The 20,933-nt window shown below is 44.3% G+C and overlaps 1 protein-coding gene across 2 annotated transcripts in view; it reads right to left on the minus strand.

Moving 5' to 3' along the window:
* Positions 1-20,933, minus strand: part of LOC140312709 (spectrin beta chain, non-erythrocytic 1-like) — a 110,824-nt gene that overhangs the window by 35,438 nt on the left and 54,453 nt on the right. For both annotated transcript variants that reach the window (XM_072390493.1, XM_072390492.1), the window contains exons 5-26: positions 19,490-19,570; positions 17,521-17,636; positions 17,332-17,444; positions 16,680-16,867; positions 14,457-14,574; positions 14,118-14,276; positions 13,906-14,001; positions 13,580-13,786; positions 11,833-11,995; positions 11,578-11,729; positions 9,987-10,205; positions 9,830-9,910; positions 9,526-9,732; positions 9,228-9,439; positions 6,858-6,995; positions 5,769-5,889; positions 5,359-5,574; positions 4,830-5,249; positions 3,020-3,222; positions 2,855-2,945; positions 2,631-2,777; positions 2,271-2,534 (exon numbers count right to left, since the gene is read on the minus strand). In XM_072390493.1, the coding sequence (XP_072246594.1) occupies positions 2,271-2,534; positions 2,631-2,777; positions 2,855-2,945; positions 3,020-3,222; positions 4,830-5,249; positions 5,359-5,574; positions 5,769-5,889; positions 6,858-6,995; positions 9,228-9,439; positions 9,526-9,732; positions 9,830-9,910; positions 9,987-10,205; positions 11,578-11,729; positions 11,833-11,995; positions 13,580-13,786; positions 13,906-14,001; positions 14,118-14,276; positions 14,457-14,574; positions 16,680-16,867; positions 17,332-17,444; positions 17,521-17,636; positions 19,490-19,570 (3,712 nt within the window). The remainder of the gene's footprint in view (positions 1-2,270; positions 2,535-2,630; positions 2,778-2,854; positions 2,946-3,019; positions 3,223-4,829; positions 5,250-5,358; positions 5,575-5,768; positions 5,890-6,857; positions 6,996-9,227; positions 9,440-9,525; positions 9,733-9,829; positions 9,911-9,986; positions 10,206-11,577; positions 11,730-11,832; positions 11,996-13,579; positions 13,787-13,905; positions 14,002-14,117; positions 14,277-14,456; positions 14,575-16,679; positions 16,868-17,331; positions 17,445-17,520; positions 17,637-19,489; positions 19,571-20,933) is intronic.

Below are 20,933 nucleotides of genomic sequence, written 5' to 3' on the forward strand. Positions count from 1 at the left end.
AATGAATCAAAGACAGAAAGGATCAGAGCTGCTGGCTTCTCCACAAAGAAAAAGCAGCTTTTCCACTAATAAGGCGACGTCTCATCATCTCCTGGCAGAAGAAAACGCACTAAAGCGTCGATGATCTGCAGAAAGCTGAGACGGCATCACGGGGGAAGTCTCCTCTCTCTGTTTGACACATCAAACGCTCCTCTGATGAGCTTCATCCCAGCTCGCTCTGCAGCCTCGGCTCCAACCGGGTCGCTGACATTCACACCTGAAGCTGGTTCTGACCTGCGTCCTGAAGCCAAACCGGTCCTCACAGAGCCAGACATATCCACACATGCTCAGCTGGCTCGAAACACTTCAAACGAGGGATTACATAACCTCCGAGTGTGCGAGCGTGCACGTGCGAGCGTGCACGTGTGAGCGTGCACCAGCAGATGGGTTACGTAACAGCTTTGACTTGGGCTCACACGACTGTAACTACGAGGAGATTAACAGCCGGACTTTCACCGCTTTGGGTCCCAACAGTCAACACCAAACGCTGTGACATCATCAGGCCACGCCCCCAACGGCTTTGAACTCGACTCGTGACTTAAGCGTAACGTCTCGGTTTTATTTAAAGTTTTTAATGAATTCAAATCATTTAACTTTATTAATTTCACGTCTGTTTACAGTAACTACCCAGAATTCCCAGATCCAACACCCAGAACCGCTCCATTTAAGGAACGTCCAAAGCTACATGAAGGCGGTCAGAGGCTAATTAACGTTAGCTTAGCACGTTTTCCAGCTTAATGACGGTTTTAATCCATATTTCTCTCTTTTTTTCTTTCATATTCAACGTTAACGACTTGGACCCGACTCTGGACTCCCGACTTGGGCCTCACGAGTCTTTATTGGAGCTTGACTGGAGACCCGACTGGAAAGACTCGAGACTCGTTCCTAATCGTGCTAATTAGCAGCGGTGCTTGCTGGAGCTGATCACGGTTTCAGGGAACAGCTTCTCTTCACTTGCTGAGCTTTAATGGAGCCACAGTTTTAAAAGAAAACCACAGAGAACCAGCTCAGCGGCCGCCTGGTTCTGTTCCTACCAACAGAACCAACCAGAGGAATCTTGTTTGACTGGGCTTCAAACAGCTTCTGCTCATGCAGGTAAAAGGTCGTTATAAGGTCGTTCTGAGGTCGTTATAAAGTCGTTCTGAGGTCGTTATAAAGTCGTTCTGAGGTCGTTATAAAGTCGTTAAAAGGTCGTTATAAAGTCGTTCTGAGGTCGTTATAAAGTCGTTCTGAGGTCTTTATAAGGTCGTTCTGAGGTCGTTATAAAGTCGTTCTGAGGTCGTTATAAAGTCGTTCTGAGGTCGTTATAAAGTCGTTCTGAGGTCGTTATAAAGTCGTTCTGAGGTCGTTATAAGGTCGTTCTGAGGTCGTTATAAAGTCGTTCTGAGGTCGTTATAAAGTCGTTCTGAGGTCGTTATAAAGTCGTTCTGAGGTCGTTATAAAGTCGTTCTGAGGTCGTTATAAAGTCGTTCTGAGGTCGTTATAAAGTCGTTCTGAGGTCGTTATAAAGTCGTTCTGAGGTCGTTATAAAGTCGTTCTGAGGTCGTTATAAAGTCGTTCTGAGGTCGTTATAAAGTCGTTCTGAGGTCGTTATAAAGTCGTTCTGAGGTCGTTATAAAGTCGTTCTGAGGTCGTTATAAAGTCGTTCTGAGGTCTTTATAAGGTCGTTCTGAGGTCGTTATAAAGTCGTTCTGAGGTCGTTATAAAGTCGTTCTGAGGTCGTTATAAAGTCGTTCTGAGGTCGTTATAAAGTCGTTAAAAGGTCGTTATAAAGTCGTTCAGAGGTCGTTATAAGGTGGTTAAAAGGTCGTTATAAGGTCATTGTGAGGTCGTTAAAAGGTCGTTCTGAGGTCGTTAAAAGGTCGTTCTGAGGTTGTTCTGAGGTCGTCGTGATCTCGGCGCTTCACTGGCGCCTGACTTTAGAGGCTCATTAAAGATTATATTTGTAATTTAAGGCAGCGACGTGTGAATCGACCTCGTCAAAGAAAACAAATCAAACAGATGAAGACAGAACTCATGATGAAGAATGAAAGTCTTCAGAGTTGCTCGTTTTCTCCTTCACTGGTACTTAAAGCCAGTTTGATGTCGTTCAGACGGTTTCTATCTCCAACCTGACCACTAGGTGGCAGTGTTTGCTACTTAAAGTTGGCCTATAAATGGCTTTTTGAAGGATACAGCTGCAGCACCTGCTGAAGTTTTTCTGTTCAACTGAACTGGAAACGTTCCCTCACCTGCTGTTTCTTGAGCAGGATGTTGACCGAGGTGAGGTCTTTTCCGTAGTCGTCGGACTGCAGCTGCCCATCCAGGCCGATCAGCCACTTGTCCAGGTCGGCGCAGCTCTGAGTGAACAGCTCCGCCTTGTTGGCGTCGAACAGGCACTTGGCTTTGGTCTGGGTGGTGGACTCGAGGTCGTCCCACATGGTCTTCAGGGACCCCAGCTTCTCCTTCACCATGGCCTCGGTTTCTGGTTTCTCCGCCATCAGCGTCTGGCCGTCCTGAAACAAGTTTTTGGGATTCAGCTGAGGTGTGACGGCTCAGGGGAGATCATCGGTGCAGGTGCACCTGGAGGAACCCGTTGGTTCACAGCTCACCTTGTTGATCTTGTCCAGCCACTCCTTGTTGGACTGCAGCTCGGCCATGAAGGCCTGGTGTTTGAGCCACTTGCTGTGCAGGTTCCTGGCCTCGTCGTACGACATGTCCTGAGCCGTCAGCATCTTCTCGTTGATCCACAGGTTCAGCTGCGGACAAACAGGAAGTTAATCACCAATGGAGGACTGCGGCCTGTCCTCTGAGGAGGTTATCGTCTGGGATTTACCTCCTGGCAGTCCTGCAGGAACTTCTGCAGGTCTCTGTTGTCCTTCAGCCTCATCAGCAGGTCGTTGGCGGCCTGTCGGTTCTTCTTGTGTCTGCCGGGCAGAAACAACGCGTTAAAAAACACCAACAGCAAGCGATGACATGCCCAGGACAAACCTCAGGTCACCTCTGGTCGATGGAGTCCACCTTCTCCTGGACGCGCTCGGCGCTGATGTTTCCATCGGCGACCAGGCGGCGGCCGGTGTCCACCACGCTGCCGATCTTCTCCTCGTTGGCGTCCATCGTGGTCATGAAGTCCTCCTGCTTCTTGATGGCGGCCTCGGCCCCCTCCAGAGTGCTGGGCATCTCGGTGTGAGCCAGAACGTACTCCTGATGAGGAACACAAGCCAGATGTTACAGCCTGAGCTTCGATTAAACATGTCGAAACTTTAGATTAAAGACTGATGGTGACGTTAAAGTGAGCAACAGACCAACAACTTTCAGCTGAATCTCACATTCATCCACAGCAGGCTGCTGTTTGCATTCAAAAAGGATCTAAAAAGATCCTCCTGTCCTGATCCTGAGGTCCAGCTGCTGAGCGGGAAATATTTCAACATATCCTGAACACATGATGGCGTTGCTCTGCAAATATTCAACTTTATATTTTATACTGAAATCTGCCGAATTTAACCGGAGAAATACAAAATAAAGTGTTTTTATATGGACCCAAACAGTTACTGAGTGTCCACCGATGTTTATCCATCTGAAATTAAATAAAAAAGCTTCTGAAAACTGAGGGTTTGTGGATAAAATGATCTCAAGCACATACAGTGCAGCGGGTAAATCATAAGAAACATTATTAAGTGAGAACTTCTGGAGACAGTGAGGGAAACTCACAGAGAAATGCAGTAAAGCTGCCTGCTGATCTGCTCCTGGTCCCAGGAGAAAACAAAGCATTTCACTTTCATAAGGGCTGAATTGATTTAAAAAGCAAGATCTTTTTCAAAATGCCTTTAAATATAATGCAACACCAGACCAGCATCGCTGTTGGTAGAAATGACATTAAATAATATATATTTCCAGGGTTTCTAACTTCTAATAAGTAGTTTGCTTATTTATTAAGACGCTCAACACCATTATGACCAGATCTTACGAGCTTTAAAACATTCTCAATAAGTTTGACTTGTTTTTGGTGCTTTTAGAAAGCAGGACGCAGGTTTAAATAAGTGAAATCTGGAGCTTTTTCTTTTTAACAGAATGTTGCTGCAATGAAGGCTTTCAACCAGCAGATGGCAGCATCGATCCTTCTCATAGTGGAAAAAGGAGAGATTCATAAAGTGATCGATTTTAAATCCGTTCAGGGCTACAAAGCACATCACTTCTACCGAGACTTATAGAATAATTATCAACATGTGACACAAAACTAAGGAGGTTTGCAGCTTTAACAGCGACACTGATCATTATTTCAGGTCTTTATAAGCTGGATTCTGGATTATTTTAAGGTTATATGCTTTTCTTGTGGTTATTTTGCTTTATTTTTGTTGGCTCTTTGTGCAGATTGAGTCCGATTACAGTATAAAAACCTTCGAGTCCTTCGGTTTCTCTTTAAAAAAGCGACTTCATCTCAGCCAGACGACCTGATGAAGTCATGTTTATCAAAGGATTGAAAGAAGAAGAAGAAACTAAACCCAGTTTGGTTCATTTGTTCTGACATTTAGTCAGCACAGACCTTAACCTGTACAGAGTCAGAGCCGTATCCCAGCATGCACTGGGGCAGACTGTCAGACCAAATCGAACCCATGTGGTGGAGACCTGGATCAGGGATTCACCTGCTGACCTCGCAGCATCCATAAGAAAACTTTTCCCTCTGTGGTCAGACCACACAACCGAATCCCAACCGAGCCCCCCCCCACCATTACTGTGATCTGTGCCGCCTTACGTCGGCTCCTCCAGCACGTTTAAAGGCCGTCTTTGTTCCCGAATGTGTGTGAGGTTACCTGGTTGTTGAGGAAGGCCTCGGCCTGCTTGGTGTCCCTCAGGAACAGCTGGTAAGCGTGGGACTGGGACAGCAGGTTCTGCCGGTTCTCCCACATCTTGTGCAGCTCGTTCCAGCCGGTGTCGAGCGCCTGCAGCCGCTGCCGCAGGAACATGTACTGCGCGTCCGTCTGGCCCTGCGTCACCATCTCGCCCATGTCCCTCATCTTCTGGTAGTCCTCCTCATAGTTGCGGATCTCGTTCTTGATGCCCTCGTGCTGGGCCAGCAGCTTCTCGGCCTCGGCCAGCGTGTTCGGCCTGTCTTCGGAGGCGATGACCGTCTGCGTCCGCGACAGCCACGACTGGAAGTCGTCCAGTTCGCGCAGGAACTGCTGAAGCTTGCTGGCCTCGCCCAGGGACTCCTCGCGGTTCTTCAGGGTGTCCTGTTAACAGACCAGACTCTGTTTCAGTTATCGGGACAGATTATCCTCGGGCCTTTCCCTGGAACCAACCCCTACCACACTGTAAAACCTCAATCCTAACGTCTCCAACCTTCATCTCGTCCCAGACGCCCGTGATCTCGGCCAGGCGCCCTTTGATGGCGTCAGACTGCTCCGGGTGTTCGGAGGCCAGGCGGTCTGCCTCCTTTCCCAGGTCGCCCAGCTTGTCTTCGATGGCCACCAGGTCGCGCTCCATCCCCGTCAGCTTCCTCTGCAGAGCCATGACGCCGGTCAGGTCGTTCCCCAGCTCCTGGGTGGACTCGATCACCTGCGGGACCACATCAGAGGAGGTTACCGGCGCCGATAACAGTCTCTGATGTTTGAGATTGATAATTCCTGAGACTAATTGTTCCTGCTCTGATTTTTCCCAGTGACAGTCCAGATGCTGTCAGCTTCTCCCCACCTCAGGTCTCATTCACTAACAGGTTTGTCTGTTCTGAGCCGACTGGTTCTGTTTGGTACCTTGGTCTTCTCCTTGATCCAGGACTTGGTCTCGTTACACTCCAGGTGGTAGTTCTGGACTCCCAGAGCTGAGTTCAGGTTCTCCTTCTTCTGGTCCACCAGGTCTCTGAACTGACTCCACCTGGACGGAGACAGACACCATTAGTGCCGTCTGATTGGTCTGTTCATCAGGAAGTCAGACCTGTTCTGCCTGCTCTGTAATGGCGTTGATTAGTTACCTGATTAGTCACCCGATTAGTAATCTGATTAGTCACTCGATTAGTAACCCGGTTAATTACCAATTAGTCATCTGATTAGTTACCAATTAGTTACCTGATTAGTTACCGATTAGTTACAGATTAGTAACCCGGTTAGTTACCAATTAGTCATCTGATTAGTTACCAATTAGTCATCTGATTAGTTACATGATTAGTCACTCAATTAGTTACCCGATTAGTCACCCGATTAGTTAACTGATTAGTCACCCGATTAGACATCTGATTAGTTACCCGATAAGTTACCGATTAGTTACAGATTAGTAACCCGGTTAGTTACCAATTAGTCATCTGATTAGTTACCAATTAGTTACCTGATTAGTTACAGATTAGTTACAGATTAGTAACCCGGTTAGTTACCAATTAGTCTGATTAGTTACCAATTAGTCATCTGATTAGTTACCAATTAGTCATCTGATTAGTTACCCAATTAGTCATCTGATTAGTTACCAATTAGTCATCTGATTAGTTACCAATTAGTTACCTGATTAGTCACCCGATTAGTTACAGATTAGTAACCCGATTAGTTACTTGGTTAATCTTAAAGTTAACTGATAAACTCGGTCAGTAAAATATTGGCACATCTTTAAATCTGATCATATTGACAAGATATTAAAAAAGTTAGTTTTTTAATTACTTTCAACACATGAACTCTGAAGTTTTACCTTTTTAATTTAAAGTTTGATAAATTAAGGTAATTATATTCAATTAATACATATTTCAAAGGTATTAAATCAAGTTTAATCCCATGAAGTTTGGTTTAATATCCAGTTAAAGTCTGGTTCGATGACCCAACGGTCCAGTTTCTGAGCCGGTTTAGTATTAGTCGGATTACCTGGTGTTGAGTTTGTCCTGATGGGCTTTGATCTCCTTCTCACTGGGATGTCCACTGTGCATCAGCTGCCTGGCAACCTGGTTCACCACGGCCACCCGGGAAGCCTGGCTGTTCATCTCTGGCTCCAAATTCTCGAACCTGGACAGAGTCAGTGAGGCGGGACCATCAGGAGGAGGACATCACAGCTGGTTTGGACCGATAACAGCCCAACAGGCAACTTTAGGAGCATTTCAACCAAAAACACCTGGAACTGCAGGAGCATTTCAACCAAAAACACCTGGAACTTCAGGAGCATTTCTACCAAAAACACCTGGAACTTCAGGAGCATTTCTACCAAAAACACCTGGAACTTCTGGAGCATTTCTACCAAAAACACCTGGAACTGAACTTCAGGAGCATTTCAACCAAAAACACCTGGAACTGAACTTCAGGAGCATTTCAACCAAAAACACCTGGAACTTCAGGAGCATTTCAACCAAAAACACCTGGAACTTCAGGAGCATTTCAACCAAAAACACCTGGAACTTCAGGAGCATTTCTACCAAAAAGACCTGGAACTTCAGGAGCATTTCAACCAAAAATGCCTGGAACTTAAGGAGCATTTCTACCAAAAACACCTGGAACTTAAGGAGCATTTCAACCAAAAACACCTGGAACTGAACTTCAGGAGCATTTCTACCAAAAACACCTGGAACTTAAGGAGCATTTAAACCAAAAACACCTGGAACTTCAGGAGCATTTCTACCAAAAACACCTGGAATTTCAGGAGCATTTCTACCAAAAACACCTGGAACTTCAGGAGCATTTCAACCAAAAACGCCTGGAACTTAAGGAGCATTTCTACCAAAAACGCCTGGAACTTCAGGAGCATTTCTACCAAAAACACCTGGAACTTAAGGAGCATTTCTACCAAAAACACCTGGAACTTCAGGAGCATTTCTACTAAAAACACCTGGAACTTCATGAGCATTTCTACCAAAAACGCCTGGAACTTCAGGAGCATTTCTACCAAAAACACCTGGAACTGAACTTCAGGAGCATTTCTACCAAAAACACCTGGAACTTCAGGAGCATTTCAACCAAAAACACCTGGAACTGAACTTCAGGAGCATTTCTACCAAAAACACCTGGAACTTCAGGAGCATTTCAACCAAAAACACCTGGAACTTAAGGAGCATTTCTACCAAAAACACCTGGAACTTCAGGAGCATTTCTACCAAAAACGCCTGGAACTTCAGGAGCATTTCTACTAAAAACACCTGGAACTTCATGAGCATTTCTACCAAAAACGCCTGGAACTTCAGGAGCATTTCTACCAAAAACACCTGGAACTTCAGGAGCATTTCTACCAAAAACACCTGGAACTTCAGGAGCATTTCTACCAAAAACACCTGGAACTTCAGGAGCATTTCTACTAAAAACACCTGGAACTTCATGAGCATTTCTACCAAAAACGCCTGGAACTTAAGGAGCATTTCTACCAAAAACACCTGGAGCTTAAGGAGCATTTCTACCAAAAACACCTGGAACTTAAGGAGCATTTCTACCAAAAACACCTGGAACTTCAGGAGCATTTCTACCAAAAACACCTGGAGCTTAAGGAGCATTTCTACCAAAAACACCTGGAACTTCAGGAGCATTTCTACCAAAAACACCTGGGACTTCAGGAGCATTTCAACCAAAAACACCTGGAACTGAACTTCAGGAGCATTTCTACCAAAAAAACCTGGGACTTCAGGAGCATTTCAACCAAAAACACCTGGAACTGAACTTCAGGAGCATTTCTACCAAAAACACCTGGAACTTCAGGAGCATTTCTACCAAAAACACCTGGAGCTTAAGGAGCATTTCTACCAAAAACACCTGGAACTTCAGGAGCATTTCTACCAAAAACACCTGGGACTTCAGGAGCATTTCAACCAAAAACGCCTGGAACTTCAGGAGCATTTCTACCAAAAACACCTGGAACTGAACTTCAGGAGCATTTCTACCAAAAAAACCTGGGACTTCAGGAGCATTTCAACCAAAAACACCTGGAACTGAACTTCAGGAGCATTTCTACCAAAAACACCTGGAACTTAAGGAGCATTTCTACCAAAAACACCTGGAACTTCAGGAGATTTTTGGCATTTCCACTGAGGTTAGAGCTGGCAGCCTGCAGAGCAGTGAAACCTGGGTATTCTTGGGTATTACCCTCCCCCTCTCAGGGATAATATATCTCCCCAGATATCTGTTTAGCCCCTGGTTCCTCTGGTGGAACCAGAAGAAAGCAACTAAAAGGTTGCTGTTGACATGATGAAGCCTAAAGTCTGCATCGGCGACTCATCATGAGCTTATTTAAGGTCAGAACTCTTTGGGTCAGCTTCTTACCGGTGCTGGACGACCTCCAGGTCCTCCAGTTTCTCGGGGATCTCCATGCTGTTGAGCCACTGCTCCTTCTCATCGATCCACAGCTCGCAGGCGCTGGCTTCGCTCAGCAGCTTGTAGAGCGCCAGAGCGTCCTGCAGCGCCTGCTTCCGGAGCCGCGTCAGCTCAGCCACCTCCTTGTAGCGCTCCTCGATGCCCGCCAGCCGGCTCTGAACCTGGGGACACACGAACAGAACCGAGGGAAGGCAGTCAGAGGCGGTCAAACCCGGCGGGTCGCTCACGCCGTCTGCCAGAGCTCTACCTCCTCGGAGTTGGCCCTCTCAGGCGGCAGCGTCCGGGACTGCTCGTGCAGGGCTTCGATGACGGGCCGGTAGCTGCCGATCTCCTCGGCCACATCCTTGTGTTTCTTCACCAGAGCCTGAGTGGAGAACTCGTCGTGGCCAACGTCGACACTGGAGACGATCCGCAAAACGTCCAACATCCAGGTGTCGATATCGTCTGCATCCGCCTGCAGAAAGACGATCACAGCTCAGAAAAGTCGTGTTTGTGTTGAAGCTTTGTGATGTTCCAGGTGGAAACAGGTGGCGAGCGAAGCTCGTTCTCACCTGGAACTGGTGCTGGTTGCAGGCCTCCTGCAGACGGGCTTTACGCACGGCGGAGAGCCGCTCCAGAGCCGCCCACTGCTCCTGCGGGACGGAAACACGCTCAAAGTCGCTCAAAGGAAAGCAGATGTGACCTGTTCTCCTTTGGGCTGCAGCTTACCTGGATGTCCTGGATTCGTTCTTTGATCTTGTCGGCGCCGAAGTGGTTGTCGGCCACCAGCTCCTCGCCCTGCTTGATGGTCTGTTGCAGGTGGGCGGCTCGCCCGCTCACCTCGTCTTCGAAGGCTTTGTGTTGACTCCGCAGACGCACGGCGCCTGTCAGATCCTTCCCATAATCCTCGGAGGACAGGATCTGCTCCTTCTCCCTGATCCATCCCTCCTACACACCAAAACCAGACAAACTTTCATTTGAAAAGATGTTTCCATGACTTATTCCTGACTTCCTGCATTCAGCACCACAGTAAAAATCTTCTGGATACTTTTACTGGAATCAACTATTTAACCTTCTTTTAAGAAAACATCACTTTCAGCTCATATCAATCATCTTAGGCAGCTATTTATGGCTTTTTAACTGGTATAACTGGCTGATTAAGCATCATTTTCAGCCACATCAGGCTGTAAATAAAGCTTTCATTTAAAATCACAGCCAGCATATCTGAGCTGATCTTTCCTGGTAACACAGAGTTTCTGTGACTGTGTAAGAGGATAAAAACAGGGATGATGATGATGTAAATGCTATGGCGTAACGACGCATTCTTTGGGGGGGTCGTGTCCCCCCCCAATATTGAGAAAATACCAACCTGTCCCCCCAATATTGAGAAAATACCAACCTGTCCCCCCCAATATACAGAAGAAAATATGTAAAATGCATGTTCTCCTTTTATGAACCCTGTTAAGGGATCGGTCTCTTGTTATGTCTTATTTATTTTCAACTTATTTCCGTGTGTTACCGTGGTAACGGCTGCGCCGCCGTCTCAGCAGCGGCTCTCCTTATCTTTACGTTGGACTTCTACTTTTGACGGAGCAGATTGTACCAGAACAGGAAATCCAACACAGAATCAACAAAATAAACTTCCGCCCCCTTTCAAAATAAAAGACTTAAAACAAAAATAACATTAAACTATTAGACTTTTCATTGTTAATGCACATTTTGAGACATTGAACCTGGACTTAAAAGTCCTCGGCACATTTTTTGTTAAAGGAAAAGTCTGTAATTTGTTACATCATTAGTTGTCCTTATTAAAATATTTCCATAAACATGCTTTGGGTATTTGGTGGTTTTCCATTGGAAGCTGTCCTATTTGCTACAGAACTACTGGAAGAGCATAATTGTAATTGGTAGGTGTGTTTAAGGTCAGTAAACAGTAAGCAACTAACCAAAACAAAGTGGGGGGGGCAGTCACTGTCTCGGAGAAATTACACTATTCCTTTAGATGTGAACTTACATGGTAAGTATGGAACTTAAGGAGCATTTCTACCAAAAACACCTGGAACTTCAGGAGATTTTCTACCAAACCCTCCACCCCCCCCCCCCCTCTCAGGGATAATATATCTATGTTCTAAATGTCCAATTTTTCATATATAAATAAAGAATTGTAGATAATGCACTCAACAATTGTTTTTCTTGGACCCCCCCAATGTCTACACCATGGTTACGCCCTTATGTAAATGCAGCAGAAGTCCTGCACAGGTTTAGCTGAGGGTCCAATCACAGCCTGGAGAGCCAGTAATGAGAAGAATAGAAGGATAACCTCTTCAGCCATTTCCCAGAAGAACTTCCAGAGGCGGCGGGACTCCTCGAGGCGAGCTCGCCGCTCGGCCGCCAGCTGGTTCAGCTCCTGGTAGCAGAACTCCATGTGAGAGACCCGGTCCCTGATGATCTGAGGATCACAGGGCTTGTAACCTGAGGATGAAGAGGAGAGCGGGATTACTCTCCTCTTCAGGAGTAGGATGGAAACCTACTTCTACTGGAATCCAGACTCGTGAATTAGAAAAACAGCACTAGCCTGCCATGCTTTCGGAGTCGTCTGCGAACTTCTGAGCGTTGCTGTTGACGTTTCGGACCCGGTCGGACTGGATGCTGATGTCGGCCTCCACCAGAGCGTGTTTCTGCAGCAGGTCCTCCACGCCCAGCAGGTGTTTCCCGTAATCCTGAGACAGCAGCAGCATCTGCAGGCCAAGAGGCGGGTCAAAGCTCCAAACTGTGGGTCTAAGCTTCACATCGCATCACTCCGACACGACAGAACTGTGGTTCTGTTCCCTGTTAGCAACCTGCTGAGCACTTTATTACAAACCAGCTGATTAAAACCGGCCCGATCAACGCTTTCTAAGAAGAAACGTCGATCCGTGTCCTGCGGCGGCGAAACAAACGGATCACATGTGCTACTACGGTCCGTGGGTTTGTAATCTGAGCTGCAACAAGACAGAAACATCCTCTAACAGATCTATTAAGATCTATTAAGATCTATACAGATCTATTAAGATCTATAAAGATCTATAAAGATCTATTAAGATCTATACAGATCTCTAAAGATCTCTAATGATCTATAAAGATCTATTAAGATCTATTAAGATCTATAAAGATCTATAAAGATCTATTAAGATCTATTAAGATATATAAAGATCTATAAAGATCTATTAAGATCTATTAAGATCTATAAAGATCTATAAAGATCTCTAAAGATCTATTAAGATCTATTAAGATCTATAAAGATCTATAAAGATCTCTAAAGATCTATTAAGATCTATTAAGATCTATTAAGATCTCTAAAGATCTCTAAAGATCTATTAAGATCTATTAAGATATATAAAGATCTATAAAGATCTATTAAGATCTATTAAGATCTATAAAGATCTATAAAGATCTCTAAAGATCTATTAAGATCTATTAAGATCTATTAAGATCTATAAAGATCTCTAAAGATCTATTAAGATCTCTAAAGATCTATTAAGATCTATTAAGATATATAAAGATCTATAAAGATCTATTAAGATCTATAAAGATCTAGAAAGATCTATAAAGATCTATTAAGATCTAGAAAGATCTATTAAGATCTATTAAGATCTAGAAAGATCTATTAAGATCTATTAAGATCTCTAAAGATCTATTAAGATCTATTAAGATATATAAAGATCTAGAAAGATCTAGAAAGATCTAAATAGATCTTTAGAGATCTATTAAGATCTATAAAGATCTATAAAGATCTATTAAGATCTCTAAAGATCTCTAATGATCTATAAAGATCTATTAAGATCTATTAAGATCTATAAAGATCTCTAAAGATCTATTAAGATCTCTAAAGATCTATTAAGATCTATTAAGATCTATTAAGATATATAAAGATCTAGAAAGATCTAGAAAGATCTATTAAGATCTATTAAGATCTAGAAAGATCTAGAAAGATCTATAAAGATCTACAAAACTACTTCATGATGGCAAACGAGCCGCATCAAGAACACATTTTATTGAAAACCAGGTAATTATTTAAATCCCTTTTTGGTTTTCGTGCTGCTGGTTTCTATAGTAACAGTAAAACTGGAGCAGCTGAAGAAGGAGTAATGGTTCCTTCTTTTATTCTTTTACCTTAAGCCAGTTTGTTCATTGTTTTGGGAGCTGTTTCAAACGCGGGTCGTAGGCATCACATATGACACCTTTAGAGTCGCTAACCTGAGCTTAAATCAGCTACAAGAACAAGCCCAATTCCCACGTCTGCAGAACTCAGAACTCGGACCGACGGCCTCTCCCTTCTCTACCTTCATCTCGTCCATCCAGTCCATGATGTAGAGCATCTCCTGGAAGACTCTCTGCAGGCCCAGGTTCTGCTCCAGCCGGTGCCGGCGGGCCTTCAGCAGCTCCAGCAGGTACTCCCACAGCCGGATCACGTTGTCCTTCCTCGCCGTGATGCGCTTGATGTCATGGTAACTCTCCGCCTCCAGCTCCCTCGCCACGGCAACCACCGCCTGTAACAAGGAGAGGAAGTTCTAAAGAAGCCCGCTGACGGTTTCATGATGTCATCAGGACTTGATGCGTCTGATCGAGGCTCAGATCGATCAATACTTTCTGCCCGTGACTGACTGACCTGAACGCGCTCCTCGTAAGCGGCGATGTCCGTTTCTATGGCTTCGTGTTTCTTAGTAGCAGCTTCGACGGCCTGAAGGTCAAATCCAAAGTTGTCCTGAGGGAGGACAGAGGAAAGGAAAGAAGGAGAGGAAACAAAGAAATAAGGAACCAAAGTGGGATCTTCACCAACCGACATAAAGGGCGATTAAAGATGGCCGCCGTGTGCGTTACCTGCGAGACCAGCCTCTGGTTCTCACTCAGCCACGTCTCCCTCATGGCGGCTTTGCGGTCGAAGCGGCGGGCGAGCTGCTCCAGCTTCTCCTGACGAATCAGCTCCGTCCTCAGCGCCAGCTCCCGTTCGTGCTCCGCCTTCTCCAGACGCTCCCACGCCTAAAACAAACGCACCCGGTCAGAGAGCTGCTCACCCTAATTATTCCTGACTATCACCACTTCGTCTAAAGGCAGCATGACGTGAAACCAGAGCTGACTGGACTAGAACCAGAGTGGTTAACCGGTGCCTAACTAACTGGTAACTCGACTCATCAGCAGCAGAAACAACCGGTCGGTTACCTTGTTGATGTCGGAGATGAGTTTTCCCTCTCGGGGGGTGAAGACCTTCTGGTTGTTGGCTCTCATCTTACTCTGGATGGTGAAGAGCAGAACCTCCAGGTTTCCCTTCTCTGTGAACCTGCAAACATCCAGCTTTAAGTCTGAGAACCTCGGATCTGAACCTCCCGTTTGATTTAAAACGCTTCTGCTCCGACTCACTCCTGAAACACTCGGACTCGGCCGGTTCTGCTCGCTCAGCCTCTTCAGTTCCATGATAAGTGACCAGCAACGACTCGTGTTTACTCTGAGATGTGAACAGTTGAATCTTTTTGAGGTTCTGGAGCTGATCTGTTATTATTATGTTATTATGAGGAGGTTTTCTGGATCGGGATGTTAGTTCAGCTTGAACTCATCAGATTTATGTTCCAACGCAAGAATTCCTGTGTCGAGTTCTTCCCATTTTTCAGCAAAACGAAAACAACATTTTTCAAATAGGCGTAAATTTGACATTTAAACAAGTATTTCTTCAAAGCTGCATCACATCAGTGGGTCAAAAGTGCAAAGAAAATTCCTTTCAAAGCATTTAAAGTTTATATTTAAAATGAGAGAAATATTCAGTGCTGTGTGCTGCCAGCAGGAAGCTTCCAGGAGATCATGGAGGGAGCAGTTCTGTGCGTTAAATGTAAAATATGACACTGTTTGCGTTTGTAAAACACAGGAACTCAACAGAAAACTCAAAAGAAGCTTTTTAAAAGGTAAAATGACTGATTTTACTGATGAAATATGAGCTAAATGTGAACATTTAATCCACATATTAATATTATATTAGAGCTACTTGTAAATTTACTTTGTGAATTTAATGTAATTTCTATGTGAACAAACATATACAATTATGTATGTTCTTTATATTTTAAATGCTATTTTTAAAGAAAAAATTCTGTCCCTTTCTGCTGGGGATTCACTTACATTTATCTTATTTTTTCTTACCTTACCTTAATTTAGCTTAGCTTAGTTTAACTAATCTTAGGCTATCTTAGTTTAGCTCAGTTTATCTTACCTTAGCTTAGTTTAGCTTAATTTAGGTTAGCTTAGTTTAGCTAATCTTAGGCTATCTTAGTTTAGCTCAGTTTATCTTAGCTTAGTTTAGCTTAATTTAGGTTAGCTTAGTTTAGCTAATCTTAGGCTATCTTAGTTTAGCTCAGTTTATCTTACCTTAGCTTAGTTTAGCTTAATTTAGGTTAGCTTAGTTTAGCTAATCTTAGGCTATCTTAGTTTAGCTCAGTTTATCTTAGCTTAGCTTCATTTAGGTTAGCTTAGTTTAACTAACCTTAGGCTATCTTAGTTTAGCTCAGTTTATCTTACCTTAGCTTAGTTTAGCTTAATTTAGGTTAGTTTAGTTTAGCTAATCTTAGGCTATCTTAGTTTAGCTCAGTTTATCTTAGCTTAGCTTCATTTAGGTTAGCTTAGTTTAGCTAATCTTAGGCTATCTTAGTTTAGCTCAGGATATTTTATCTTAGCTTAGCTTATCTTATCTTAGTTGGTAAAAATAATTTGAGCTAAATCTGAAGGTCTCCTTACCTATAACTAAATAATCTCAGTGGTTACTTGGTGTCTGAAAGGTGTGGACAGTGCAGTTAAATTAAATTATAAGTGATACTTAACACTGAATTACGTCCTTATAAAGAGTGACTGTTATGCTGTGAAATGCCCTGTAGCTAGCAGCTAGCCACATTCCCGTGGTTCGCCTCCAGGGTGCAACAGAACCACAGGAAGATGCTGTGGAATTTTATCTGAATCCAAAGTATTGGATTTCAATGAACCATCCTCACCTGCTTGGTTTAGTAAATCTGGGCCTTTGAGGCCTTTATTCTGTAAGTTTTGGTCCCGACTGTAACTTAACTTCAGAGGATTTGGGATTTTACACACGAGTCATTAGTTTTTTGTCAGTGTTTGAGTGAATCTGGACAACTTCACTTCTTTAAAAAGCAAATAATGTCCTTCAGATTCACTGATTCTGGTGAACTGGGATGATTTCTAAGTCTCTGTGACCTGAAAGCAGATGTACGAGTGTTTGTTTGTGATGAGTCATGCTCTTTCACTCAGAATATGTGCATCGTGGGCCTGTTTTCAGGTGAGAACTACTGTTTACATCCTGCAGATCTACAGGTCCGGTGGTACCAGAGGGAATCAGTTATATTCTCAGCCTAACGTGAGGTTTACAGAAGCCACCGAGTGTTTACTGACTTTGGCGGTTTCTCCACGGTGCGGTACGTGTTGAAGGCCTGCAGCTGCTGCTGGACTCCCACCAGAGAGTTGGCGAACTTCCTGTTGTTGAGGATGATGATGGTCTGTTCGATCCACTCCAGCAGGTCGGACGCCAAAGACTCGTACTTCTCAATCATCGTCTCCGTCTCGATGGCGTTATCCAGAACCTGGAAGACACAGCGGAGGGAAAAACAAGAATCTGATCATTATTATTATAGTGAAGGCAGCAGGTAAAAGATTAATGATTTAGACCAGATTATAAGTAACTAACGTGATTTAACTAACTATTTAATCTGTTAACTTATTATTATTATTCTAACAGGAAGCAGTTTGTATAAAACTGAAGGTTTAATAATAATTTATGTCTAATTCTAAAGGTTAAAGTAAGTATTTAAAGAGGTTAGCTTCTCGCCAGATTTAAGGTGTAACCTTGTTTTAAATGTAAGAAATGTTTAATTTATTGATTTCTTTTTATTCTAATCGGGTGTTTTTAAGCGCCGCTTCGCTCACAAACTTTATTTTCCTTCTCCAGGAAAGATAAAGTCCATCTTTGGTCCGATCACACGAACAAAGCCATCACTAAAAGCAGAAGCGGCTCCTCAGATTAAACCTGCAGACGGTTATTCGTCACCTTGCCGATTCGCTTCCCCTCCACCTTCAGCGCCTTCATCTTGGAGAAGTAGTGGTAGTAGGTGACCACGTAGGTGATGATGGACTTCTCATCAGGGTGGTCCACGCTGATGTCTGCAAACAGAGATGCTGACAGTGATGTGCGACCTCCAGTGTGTGAGTGAGAGTGTGTGGGGGGGGTCCAGCTCACCCTCGGGGTCCAGCAGCTTGGTGAGGCCCAGGTGCTGCTCGGCCTGGTTGAAGGCGTTCTGCAGGTTGTAGTGAGCGTTTGATTTCTTCAGCTTATCAAAGTCGATCAGGTCGGGCCTGAACGAAGGAGAAGAAGAAAAGTTTAAACTGGAGGCAGCTAAAAACTACTTTAACTTAACCGTGAGCCCGCCGCGGCTTCACTTTCATCCAAAAACACGCTTAAAATGCACTTTTGCTGCCTCGCTGACGTCATGATTCTAATGAGAAGAGCCGAGATTAGTGAAACTTCACTGAGGTTTGTAGTTGGTGCTGAATAAAGTTTAAAAACAGCCGCCTGGAAATGAGGAAGCAGCTAAAAGCAGCTAAAAGCACTAAAAGCAGCTAAAAGCAACTAAAAGCAGCTAAAAGCAGCTAAAAGCAACTAAAAGCAGCTAAAAGCAGCTAAAAGCAACTAAAAGCAGCTACAAGCAGCTAAAAGCAACTAAAAGCAGCTAAAAGCAGCTAAAAGCAGCTAAAAGCAACTAAAAGCAGCTACAAGCAGCTAAAAGCAACTAAAAGCAGCTAAAAACAGCTAAAAGCAGCTAAAAGCAGCTAAAAGCAACTAAAAGCAGCTAAAAGCAGCTAAAAGCAGCTAAACGCAGCTAAAAGCAGCTAAAAGCAGCTAAAAGCAGCTAAAAGCAGCTAAAAGCAACGAAAATCAGCTAAAATCAGCTAAAAGCAGCTAAAAGCACTAAAAGCAACTAAAAGCAGCTAAAAGCAGCTAAAAGCAGCTAAAAGCAACTAAAAGCAACAAAAATCAGCTAAAAGCAGCTAAAAGCAGCTAAAAGCAACGAAAAGCAGCTAAAATCAGCTAAAAGCACTAAAAGCAGCTAAAAGCAACTAAAAGCAGCTAAAAGCAGCTAAAAGCACTAAAAGCAACTAAAAGCAGCTAAAAGCAACTAAAAGCAACTAAAAGCAACTAAAAGCAGCTAAAAGCAGCTAAACGCAACTAAAAGCAGCTAAACGCAGCTAAAAGCAGCTAAAAGCAGCTAAAAGCACTAAAAGCAACTAAAAGCAGCTAAAAGCAACTAAAAGCAACTAAAAGCAGCTAAAAGCAGCTAAAAGAAGCTAAAAACAGCTAAAAGCAGCTAAAAGCAACTAAAAGCAGCTAAAAGCAACTAAAAGCAGCTAAAAGAAGCTAAAAGCACTAAAAGCAGCTAAAAGCAGCTAAAAGCAGCTAAAAGCAGCTAAAAGCAGCTAAAAGCAGCACCATCTGCATCAGCTAAAAGTATAAATCAATTTAAAGACTAAACTCTAAGAGACAGGAAGCGAATGTTTGGACCGATGCAGCCGGCCACGATGCTTCAAAAAGCATCCTCCGCCATCGGTGAACCTGTCGTCACGATTCTCCAACCTGCCCGGGTTCAGGAGCATTCGGACTGATGCAGAACTTCTGCAGGATCACCAAACTGAGCCGGCTTAAAAAGTCTTTTGCTGCCGGGAGCAACAGGAAATAACAGGAACGCTGCTCTGAGCCTGAAACTGGGCAGATTCTGTCCCAGCTGAGCTGGTTCTGGTCTACAGAGAGCTTCCTGAGAACGCTGGGTGAATAAATGAGAGGAAAGTCTCACGAGCAGCTGCTCTGGGTGGGAAAAGGAAAGTTTCCTGAACTTTTCCACCTTAACAGAAGCTGTTGAACGTGGACAGAATGGAGGGAAATTCAGTTCATAAAAGGTTTGAACAGTTAAAAAACATGTTAAAAACAGTCTTTCTTGTCCCTTTTTCAGCTCCGACCTGGAAGGAAAACGGGATGGAGCAGAGTCCAGAGACGAGCTGCTGTGAGTCTGCAGATATTAGATGATTAAAACTGGTTTTAACCTGAGGAAACTAAGGTCACCTGACATATCTGGCTGAAGGATTCGCACCTGCTGTCTCTTATTTCTGCACCGGGACGGAGAAGCCTCCATTTCCCGGCCTCGCCTGGTTCCTACCTGTGTTTGTGGATGAGGGCGTTGAAGGCCATCCCGTCTCTCCAGCTGGTGGTGAAGTTGTGAATGTTGACGTTTGGATATCTGGACAGAAAGAGGAAATTGTCACGATCCAACACACTCATTTAGAGGCTTTAAACACAGACTCTACCCTGTAAACGTACTGAAAATGTCTATCAGCTGCTGAAGAAGGTGTTTCTCACATCTCTGCAACATCTGTGTCCCACAGACCATAATAAATCAGCTTCGTCTCTCTGAGGCGAGCCGCTAACGCCTCTCTAACGCTACCTGAAGGCATCACTTTCTCTGACTAAAGGGCAGCAGAACAGAGGGTCCAAAACATTCCCTGAAAAGCCTCCAGCTGATCCAGAACCCTGCAGCCAGAGTTCTGATGAGATCTAACAGCAGAGATCAGTTTTAGCTTCTCTTCATTGGCTCCCTGTTAGATTCAGAATAGAATTTAGGATTCTTCTCCTCACATATAAAACTCTTAATGACCGAGCTCCATCATATCTTAAAGATCTCACAGTTGGATATTTCCCCAACAGAGCACTTTGCTCTCAGGCTGCAGGTTTCCTTGTGGTTCCCAGAGTTTCTAAAAGCAGAATGGGAGGCAGAGCCTTCAGTTATCAGGCCCCTAAAAGCAGAATGGGAGGCAGAGCCTTCAGTTATCAGGCCCCTAAAAGCAGAATGGGAGGCAGAGCCTTCAGTTATCAGGCCCCTAAAAGCAGAATGGGAGGCAGAGCCTTCAGTTATCAGGCCCCTAAAAGCAGAATGGGAGGCAGAGCCTTCAGTTATCAGGCCCCTAAAAGCAGAATGGGAGGCAGAGCCTTCAGTTATCAGGCCCCTAAAAGCAGAATGGGAGGCAGAGCCTTCAGTTATCAGGCCCCTAAAAGCAGAATGGGAGGCAGAGCCTTCAGTTATCAGGCCCCTAAAAGCAGAATGGGAGGCAGAGCCTTCAGTTATCAGGCCCCTAAAAGCAGAATGGGAGGCAGAGCCTTCAGTTATCAGGCCCCTAAAAGCAGAATGGGAGGCAGAGCCTTCAGTTATCAGGCCCCTAAAAGCAGAATGGGAGGCAGGGCCTTCAGTTATCAGGCCCCTAAAAGCAGAATGGGAGGCAGAGCCTTCAGTTATCAGGCCCCTAAAAGCAGAATGGGAGGCAGAGCCTTCAGTTATCAGGCCCCTCTCTGTGGAACCAGCTTATAGTTAGGGATGGCTCAGGTGAGCCTGATCGGTTTGTAATTAAGATGAATATTTGTTGTGATCTTCTTAGTGCACAAAGGCAGATATTTCTATGTGATTCAGATATTACATCATCAGTCAGAAACAGACGTTTCATATGTAACCCACTGAGGAACCAGAGCCTAAAGAGGCACCTCCACCCATCTGTTTCTCCCACTACAAAGACTGAAATGATCCAGGATCCTCCAGCAGACGGGTCATTAAC

The sequence above is a fragment of the Leuresthes tenuis genome, unplaced genomic scaffold, assembly GCF_036924035.1.
Source record: "Leuresthes tenuis unplaced genomic scaffold, fLeuTen1.0.hap1 SCAF_8, whole genome shotgun sequence".
NCBI classification, from domain to species: domain Eukaryota; kingdom Metazoa; phylum Chordata; class Actinopteri; order Atheriniformes; family Atherinopsidae; genus Leuresthes; species Leuresthes tenuis.